The sequence below is a fragment of the Anser cygnoides genome, chromosome 1 (assembly GCF_040182565.1).
Source record: "Anser cygnoides isolate HZ-2024a breed goose chromosome 1, Taihu_goose_T2T_genome, whole genome shotgun sequence".
In the NCBI taxonomy this organism is placed as follows: Eukaryota; Metazoa; Chordata; class Aves; order Anseriformes; family Anatidae; genus Anser; species Anser cygnoides.
The window spans coordinates 45,425,260-45,434,351 of record NC_089873.1 but is presented as its reverse complement, the minus strand read 5'-3'; the positions used below and the strand labels follow the sequence as shown (position 1 = coordinate 45,434,351).

The following is a 9,092-nucleotide window of genomic DNA, read 5'->3' as shown; positions in this document are numbered from 1 at the left end:
CCTCTGGCACAACTCAAGGCCATTCCCTCTTGCCCTGCCGTGAGTTATCTTCCATTCCCAATGCCTATTCTCGCATTTTGTGCTCTGTCGCTATAGTTCAGCGTGTTTTGTTGCATTTCAGACACTTTGGTAACTACCATAAACAGGAAAACAAGGGGGAACAATGAGAGTTTTTGACGTTTGTGATTTCTTTTCCCCGCACTGGTACTTCAAAATGAAGTTCTGAAGACGTTAAATCGTCCCGTGCACGCTTGCATTTTGGGGGCTGGCTCGCTCATTTGCTTGCTTCTTGCATAGCCGCAGGATTCACGAGCAGGGACAAACTGCAGCCACACACAGAGCCCAACCACCACCAGGGCCGACCCAGCCCACGGCACTACAAGTCCCACAGCCGCCCCGGGGCAGACCACAGCTCCCAGCGTGCTGCGAGCCGCGCCGGGAAGGGACGGCCCAAAATGGCGGCGGGAGAGGCGCCGGGGAGCCCGGCCGAGCGGGAGGCGGCGGCGGAGGCACCGGCGGCGGCGGAGGAGGAGGAGGCGGCGGCGCGGAGCTTCAAGGAGCTGGTGAGGGGTGGCCGGAGCCGCTGCCGCTCCCTGCCCCGGCCCGAGGAGCGCCCCGGGCCCGGCGGAGCCGCCGGTGCTGGGGGAGGACACGTGCGGGGCGGCGCGGCCCGGCCCGGCCCGGCCTGGCCCGCGGGTCTGCAGGGGAGCGAGGCCCCAGCCCCGCTGCGGGGGTGTTGCAGCCCCGGGCTCTGCCTCTCGGCCGCTTGCCCCTGTTTCCAGTTGCAGCAACTTGCCTCGGAGTTTTCCTTTTTTCCGCCCTAATACCATCCGCCCGCGGAGGAAGGAAGGCAGCTGTCTGTGTGTGGAAAGTTGCTTGTGTAAACTAGGGGGGGAACGACTAGTCTCTTACTGATGGCAGTCACTTCTAAGGGTTTTGAAAGGATCTAGGATGTTACTGGTGGAAGTGAGCACCTCTGTGAGCGACCCACGCTGCCATGTAGGTGATTTGAGGAACTGATGGGATTTGGCCGTGTTAGAGACAAGCTTGGCTCTGTTGCAGTATGTATGCAAGTCAGTGGCGTAATTTAGAGCTCCCTGATGACATTTGTTTCCATTTCTTCTTTTCACTAATATTCAGGGAGTGACAGATGTCCTGTGTGAAGCTTGTGACCAGTTAGGATGGAAGGTACCAACAAAGATTCAAGTTGAGGCTATTCCCGTGGCTCTCCAAGGTGAGTAGCCTGCTTCTCTGATCCCAGGTACGGATGCCTCAGGAGCTCTGAGGGAATTAACTTTGTTGAGTGATTATTGACAGGGCTAAAAGCGTTCTTATTTCATCATGGAAGATTTCTGTATAAAAGTAATCTCAGTGTTCATTCTTATGTCCTTTCCTGATGGAGCTTGAAATGTTAATTTCCCCTGTGACACTGCCTGCAATTTCAGACTTTCAGATTAGTGTGTGGGTTCTTACGTGTTCGCTACTGTTGGATAGTTCTGGCACTCCGTGTTAAATATAATTGTTTTCAATTATTTGAGCTGCTGGTCACCCTTGCCCATGGTCTTTCTGAAGTACTCACGGATATGCTGGATGCTTCTGATAGACTTAGGACTGTGCATCTTCTGTTAGGGATCTACAGTGCGCGTCTGAAATCGGAGATGCCTTGACTGATTACATAGCTTGTGTAATCTGCTTTGTTGTGAGCAGACAATTTCTTGAAATTAGAGTTCTAGAGTGAGAAATAATGAAGCCACCATGACTTTCTATAATCATACTGGAATGCTGGAAAATACATTATTAAATTCAGCAAATATTTTTGCCTCTGGAATATTTCTTATTAAAAAAGAATCTGTCATGAATTCACAACAGCAGTTTAATGTAGTGATATTGGTTTAAAAATGGAAATAAACTTAGTGTCTGCTCTGTCCTGGTACTTAACTGTGTTCGTACTCTTTTAATCCACATACAATATTTTCTTCAAAAACAAAAGTAAGATTGCATTCCTGAGTTTTCTCTTTAAGGCTTGTTGGCAGCATGTTCTTCTCAGATGTTGGAATTTAGGAAGTTAGAATGGATCCTGCTGATGAATTCTACTCTGTTGCATATATTGTGGGTTTTTGGTTTTTGTGTAGAGGACTTGCTGTTTCAATCCTTGCTGGCTGCAAGCAGGTTTAGATTACTGTTTTAATCTATGGAACAAAATACATTGTGGTTTGTGAGATGTATGAACATTTGTATATTGGCAGAAATTTAACTGAAGAATGAAAGGAATCAGGACTGTAATTATTGCTGTTGTACATATGAAGTTAAACTCTTAAAATTCTGTAGACATGTTCTGAAGTTCTTTCTTCACCCTTTGTGTATCTTTTTTTTTTTTTTTTGGTGGAGTTATTGCAGAGGCTGTTCTTTTTATCCTTAGGGAATTCTTGTGCTTTTTGCACAGTTCCTTGAAGGCCTCTTTCTTTAGTATAGATTTGTAAGAGTTCTTGCCCTTCTTCCTGTTCCTTGTAGGCAGAGATATAATTGGACTGGCAGAAACTGGCTCTGGTAAAACAGGAGCTTTTGCTTTGCCAATTCTTCAAGCACTGCTGGAGGCACCTCAGCGATTATTTGCTCTTGTCCTCACACCAACAAGGGAGCTGGCCTTCCAAATCTCAGAGCAGTTTGAAGCTCTTGGATCTTCCATTGGTGTCCACAGCGGTAAGTAGCCTTACCTAGAAGACAGACATATCAGTTGTGGGAAATAAACCATACTTGTGACAGTGTGGTATTCCCTTATAGAACACTCTGCAGTTCTTCTGCATTTTATGTCCAAACCATTAGAAATGAAAGTATGAGAGAATCTTCCCAATAATGAGTTCAGTTAAATTGCATAGAGATCTGCTCTGTGGCATGTTGTAATTTAATCTTCCCTTCAAACTGTCCATTATTTTTTTTGTGGATATTTTTAGAATTCTGAGACTCTGCATCTGAGTTAGGCTGCAAGGAATAGATTCTGTCTGTAGCTCTTGAACTGTGAAAAAATGTTTGGGGCTGGTAAGGGCTTCAGTGTATAGCTTAGGAGGCCTGGGAAGGTCAGGTGTGCGGAAATAGAGTGAATTCTCACAAAGAAAAAAGATTTATCATTTGTCTAGTGCTGTTGTGGGTGGCAAGGAGTAGGAGGAAGCACATTAAGGTTCCAGGGGTTGGCTGTTGCTAAACTGAAAGATTGACACTATTCTGTTTGTCCTGCAGCGGTTATTGTGGGTGGAATTGACACGATGTCTCAATCTCTGGCTTTAGCCAAGAAACCACATATTATAATTGGTAAGTCAATGTGCAGGAGGTACGGGGTATGAATATGATAAAATTGCAGTCATCCAAAGAGTGACACAAGCTTTTGTGCGTTTGAAGAAGTGAAAGTACATCTTTCATTTGTTTTAATCCAAAGAACTGAGTTCTAGCTTGTTATGTTTGTAGAGTAGACATCAGTAACCTTGATGCTATGGGCTCATTCCAAAGCATTCCTGTTAGATTGCCTTTGTCTTGGCTTTTCATTCTCCTGAAGTATTCAAAACCCTGGTTTCGTTCTTCTCAGCGCATCTCATATGCAGTCAGTTTTGTTTTGCTTTTTGAGGGGCTGCTCTTCAGAGAGTCTGACTCCATTAGTCTTACTTCAAAACACTTCAAGGATAACCTCTGAAAGAGCGCTTCCCACAAAGCAATCTGCCTTCTCTTCAGTGAAGAATTCCATTTCTGTGACAGATGACATACCTCTTTGGATCTATTCCTTTGCTTTCATTCTTAACTTGCTCTCTCTGATTCTCTTGGTAGCAACCCCTGGCCGTCTAGTTGATCATCTGGAGAACACAAAGGGCTTCAACTTACGAGCTCTGAAATTTTTAGTGATGGATGAAGCTGACCGGATCCTCAACATGGATTTTGAGACAGAGGTAGGAATGTGCTAAAGGAAGATTTTTTGGAACACCACAGGGGTGTCCCTTTAAATTGCTTCATGCAGTCATGTAAACGTTTCAGTGAGTAGTTCTGTAGAAGTTAATAGCAAATTGTAGTGAAGATCTGGTAATTGCATGGAAGCCTGTGGTGAGAGCTGAACTTTGCAGCAGAGTACTAGGAGGCATTTTATCTATGAAGTCTACTGCTTTCTCTGGAATGTCTGACATGTTCTACAGTAACACATTGGTCAATCACATACACCTTCCTGCAGGAATATTGCTTGCTATTTGCACTGCTGTTTGACTTGTAGAGCGCACACTGCATGACTATCAACAAAGTATCAGCCCAGAACTTCCCATGAGAAGATGGCAAATTTCTTCCTAGTGTGAACTGAAGTTGCATGTGGGGCAGAACTCCTCATTTGGACGACTGTGATGTTTGGAGGGGGGTTAGATCTTGATTGCTGTTGTATACAGCATTTCTTTCTTTTGTCTTTCTATAGGTAGATAAGATACTGAAAGTGATTCCTCGAGACAGGAAGACATTCCTGTTTTCTGCCACTATGACCAAGCAGGTAAGAGCAGGGTACTCTGCTTTAATTATCCTTCCATCAGGCTACACTGTTGTCTAGGCTGCCTGGTGCATACCTAGGCTTCTGACAAAGTCCATGTGGCATTAACTTACTTTGATCTTCCAAGGTTCAAAAACTCCAGCGTGCTGCTCTGAAGAATCCTGTTAAATGTGCTGTTTCTTCCAAATATCAGACAGTTGAAAAACTACAGCAGTACTACATTTTCATCCCATCCAAATTCAAGGTAATATCCCTTATCTTCTTTATTCTATATCTTGTCTTGTTGTTCCCACATCTGCAAAATATCTTGTCATTTTCTCTGGCTTATACTGAACTTATCCTTTAATGTAGCATATGTGATTATCTTTTTTTCCCCCTCCCTGTTTTTCTTTACAGGACAGCTACTTGGTTTATATCTTGAATGAACTAGCTGGAAATTCTTTCATGATATTCTGTAGCACATGTAACAATACTCAGAGGACTGCTCTGCTGCTCCGCAACCTGGGGTTCACTGCCATTCCGCTTCACGGGCAGATGAGTCAGGTATGGGCGTATCCCACAGAACGGAATAGACAGGAGACATGTCTCTTGGGAAATGGGCTGTACCATACTGAACTGCCTTGCAGAAGGAGTATTTCACAACTAGTGGACTGGACTGATCCCTAGAAGCTAATCTAATGTGAATGCTGCCACTGATTTCTGTAATAGTTCAGAAAGCAATTAGAGAAGTGAGTTTTTTATTTTTTTGTGTGGTTTCTCCTCCAGTTCTTCTCTAACTGTATTTCAACCAGAGCATATTAACCAGAGTGAACATTATTCTCTCATTCTCTTTTTGTTGTCCTTTCTTCCAGAACAAACGCTTGGGCTCTCTAAACAAGTTCAAGGCAAAGGCACGTTCTATTCTGCTGGCTACTGATGTTGCAAGCAGAGGTCTGGATATCCCACATGTAGATGTGGTGATAAACTTTGATATTCCTACGCACTCTAAGGTAAGTTAGTTTGTGTGCCAACTGATGGTTTTGTGTCACTGCGAGGCATAGCATTGAGTGTTGAAGCTAGACAAAGAGACAACTTGTGTTCTGCTGACTGGATGTGTAGTTCACGCTTGTGTTAATGAAAAGAAGTTGTTCAGCCTCTGCGATTGAGTTGATATCTATCATTTGGTTGGGTGTTCTGATCTGGATTATAGAACTGATCCTATAAGTTAAGAAAAGTGAGGGATGTTCTCTGTCTTCATATTTCTGCTTAGAGCATGTGTTTTGTTGTACTGCATCAAGCAGATTACAGACTTCGGAAATAGTTTCACCTTATTACAAGCTTCAGGAAGGCATCTCTGTTCCTGTGATACAGGTTTTGCCTTTGTATTTTGAACTGTTGAAAAGGGAAAAAAAGAATCTCCCACTCCAATGTTCTTCGAGGATTTATTTGATCAAGAAAGATGTCTTTATGTTCCACTTTCATATCACAATATTATAGCAAACTGAAAAAAAAAGCGAGTTACTAAGTTTCTTCCTTATAGAAAGCATAATATTATCTTAGGGATGTGACTGTTCACCAGCCTAGTTTCAGAAAGCACACTATTAACTTGCAGTTAAGGATTTGCTGTTGTTTCCTGTAATGCTCAAAGGTACTATACACTGCAAACGGAAGAAAGTGTGGTTCATCTTTGAAGACATTGCTTCTGCCATCATAAAAGGACAAAAGTTAAAAGTTGGGGGGCCAGCCAGGCACATGAATGACATCGTTAACTTTTGTGCACCTCCTTCTCAGCTCACCATGTCACAGAACATGTCCTGTGATTTCTCATGTTAAAAGTGATGTCCACAGATACTGCTTGGAAGTTAGAGTGTTTTAACTTCTGTAATGCAGTATAAAACCTGGAAAACAGCCCAGAGCTGTATAAACTGAAGGTGCTAGATAGAAGCTTCCAAATTGTTCTCATCCATCCTCCCTTTCACTGTGTTTGCCAGTTTTAAATCTACTTGCTAGAGAGTTTGTATGGAAGACAGATGATGCAGAGCACTAGATCCTTAGAATGAAAATGGAGGCATTGGCTCGCTTTTATTTTAAGTATTAGCTTTCCAAGGAAGTGATAGTTCCATTAACGTGTCATGTGGCACAACTTCTGTTCCGTAGTCTTGAATAATCAGAAGTGATCTTTTCTTTTAAAAAGAAAAAAGAAATGTTAAAGATGCTTCCACAAGCCACGTCATATCAAACCCTAATGCTGCACACAGTTTAAGTCTATAATCCTGGCCCTGTTTTCTCCCCATTTTCTTCCCGTGTCCTGAAGAAACAATCACACAGTCTGATTTTTCCCCAACTTCTTTTCTGTGCTTGGTGTGTATTTTTTTGGTGTGATATTGCTTATCAAGAAAATTGCTTTCAGGATTACATTCATCGTGTTGGGAGAACAGCTCGAGCTGGGAGGTCTGGAAAATCTATCACCTTTGTCACACAGTAAGTGTTAAAATATAGCAGACTTATTCTTCCTACTTGTCTTTTAGTGTAGAATACATCTGACCTGATCCTGGTTGAGAAGAAAATAATGTATGTCATTTTGAGGCACCAGTTGGATTTATTTAGCTATAGGGGAGAGTGTTCAAAGTCCATGGGGGTGGGGAAGGAGAAAGCTGCTTCTAGAATTTATCCTGGATCTATGTAAATACCAGAAGTAATTGTTAATAACTTCACTGTGTAATATATGTACATTTTTATAATATATGCAGGTTTAAGTGTTTATTTTTTTTTTTTTAAATGCTGAAGTATTTCTCTAAGCAAAGTCTTTGCCAAATACTTCTGAGGTAAATCAATGAAGGATAGCATCCTTTGGATGCATTTAAGAGTTGCTTGTGAGACTATCAGCACAAGCCAGCAGTATCTATTGGGAGGAATTGAGGGGCGGTGTCTGTGGGTAGAGACAGCTGAAGGAGTCCCAGCTGGGCTGATTCAGGGTAGTGTCTTTTCTCAGGTACGATGTAGAGCTGTTTCAACGCATTGAACACCTGATTGGCAAGAAGCTGCCAGCATTCCCCATGCAAGAGGAGGAGGTTATGATGCTGACAGAACGTGTGGCTGAGGCCCAGAGATTTGCTCGAATGGTAGGTGGTAACATTTTGTTGTTGTACTTGTTGTAGTCTGAATTTCCTTGTCTGACATAACTTCTGATTGATCTCTTGATTGCATTGCAGGAGCTGCGGGAGCAGGGAGAAAAGAAGCGATCTCGGAATGGTGATGATGATGACACAGAAGAAGCTCTTGGTGTCAGGAAAAAGGTGGCAGGTGGGAAAAAGAAGAAACGGAAAGCCTTCTAGCTCAGTGTTTGGACAAACTGTTACCTTCTTCTTCATGGCTACATGAGCTTGGCAAAAACGACCTTCAGCATCCATCTCCAGTGGATTTTTTTTTCTGGACTTCTTAACATTTAATTGGGTAGTCCAGATGGAAAATACCTTCCTCTCTTCTGCTTTGCAAGTTACAGACTGAGCTTGGTCCATTGTGGTACCATGGGGTCAGTCTTCCTTCCAGAGACACCAAACCATCTCCTCAGGGCATGGAAGCAGATGTGGTTTGGCCCCCAAAGAGGTCCAGGGTGGTGCAACTTTCCTTTTGCTGCAGCCTATGTCTCACAACCCAAACTCACCGAGTACATCTGGAGTCAAATAGGTCTGTCAGAAGAAGCAAGAGATGAAAAAATTAAAAGAAGTAACTGAGTTTCCACAGCACAGTTGTGATGATTTTGCCTTAGAGAAGGGACATGTGACATGGACAACTACAAATATAGCTTAATTTTAAAGCTAACTGGTTTTCCGTGTTTTGTCACTGACCTGTTTTGCTAGTTTTGAGTATCAGCCATGCCAGAAGGTTTTCCTCAGGTCATTCTTATTAGTGATTCAGATGTGACATTAATACTTTAAATGTGTCAGCTGAAGAGTGGACCAACAGAAATAGAGCCAGTTTTGGCTGGGTTGGGCTGTTTACTGCCTGGAATTCGATCCAGAATATGTAAAGATTGGCAAGATCAAGTATTGTTTTGTTCTGTTCTGCGGCTGATTCCTGTAGTACTTACAAACTAACACAAGAGGGTGGTATTTACATAGAAAAGCAACCAACGAGCTGGATGGTGGAGAGTAGAGGTTTTTTTTGCCCTATTTATTTCTGTGGCAGATTTCTTTGTCTTGTACAGAGATCAGCATCATATAAATAGACTCTTGTGAGAATGGAAAAAAAGTACTTTTCATATCAGACTTTAAGGTTAATGCTAGTTCCAACTGGCAATAAACATATTTATACTGGCCACTCTTTGGTGGGCAGAGAAGGGTGAGAAGCTCCGTTGTGATCATTCAACACAAAAATGTAGTGTCCATTAGAATCACCCAAAAACTGGGCATTCTGCTCCATGAAAAGCAAAAAGTTTCTTCTCTAAGAGGTAAATGGAAAGCAGAAACTACTGCAGTAATTAAAACCAGAAGGATGGTTACTTTCATAGTGTAAACATAAATCTAATACACACACATATGCTAGTCAGAATGCCCCAAACAAAAGTATAAAAGCAACACATTTTACAAAACATGAATGCTAATCA

The 9,092-nt window shown here is 42.6% G+C and overlaps 1 protein-coding gene across 1 annotated transcript; it reads left to right on the top strand.

Moving 5' to 3' along the window:
• Window positions 1-409: 409 nt before the first annotated feature.
• Window positions 410-8,828, top strand: DDX47 (DEAD-box helicase 47). The gene is made up of 12 exons (XM_048053872.2): window positions 410-563; window positions 1,141-1,234; window positions 2,512-2,700; window positions 3,235-3,306; window positions 3,814-3,932; window positions 4,439-4,510; window positions 4,635-4,751; window positions 4,904-5,050; window positions 5,359-5,496; window positions 6,897-6,967; window positions 7,479-7,608; window positions 7,699-8,828. The coding sequence occupies exons 1-12, from the start codon at window positions 456-458 to the stop codon at window positions 7,819-7,821; spliced, it is 1,380 nt and encodes a 459-aa protein (XP_047909829.1). The 5' UTR covers window positions 410-455; the 3' UTR covers window positions 7,822-8,828.
• The last annotated feature ends 264 nt before the right edge of the window (window positions 8,829-9,092 follow it).

Coding starts and splice junctions, on each gene's coding strand:
- DDX47 (XM_048053872.2), top strand. CDS start 456: ATGGCGGCGGGAGAGGCGCCGGGGAGCCCGGCCGAGCGGGAGGCGGCG. Junction 1,235..2,511: donor TATTCCCGTGGCTCTCCAAG/GTGAGTAGCCTG, acceptor TGTTCCTTGTAG/GCAGAGATATAATTGGACTG. Junction 5,051..5,358: donor TTCACGGGCAGATGAGTCAG/GTATGGGCGTAT, acceptor CCTTTCTTCCAG/AACAAACGCTTGGGCTCTCT.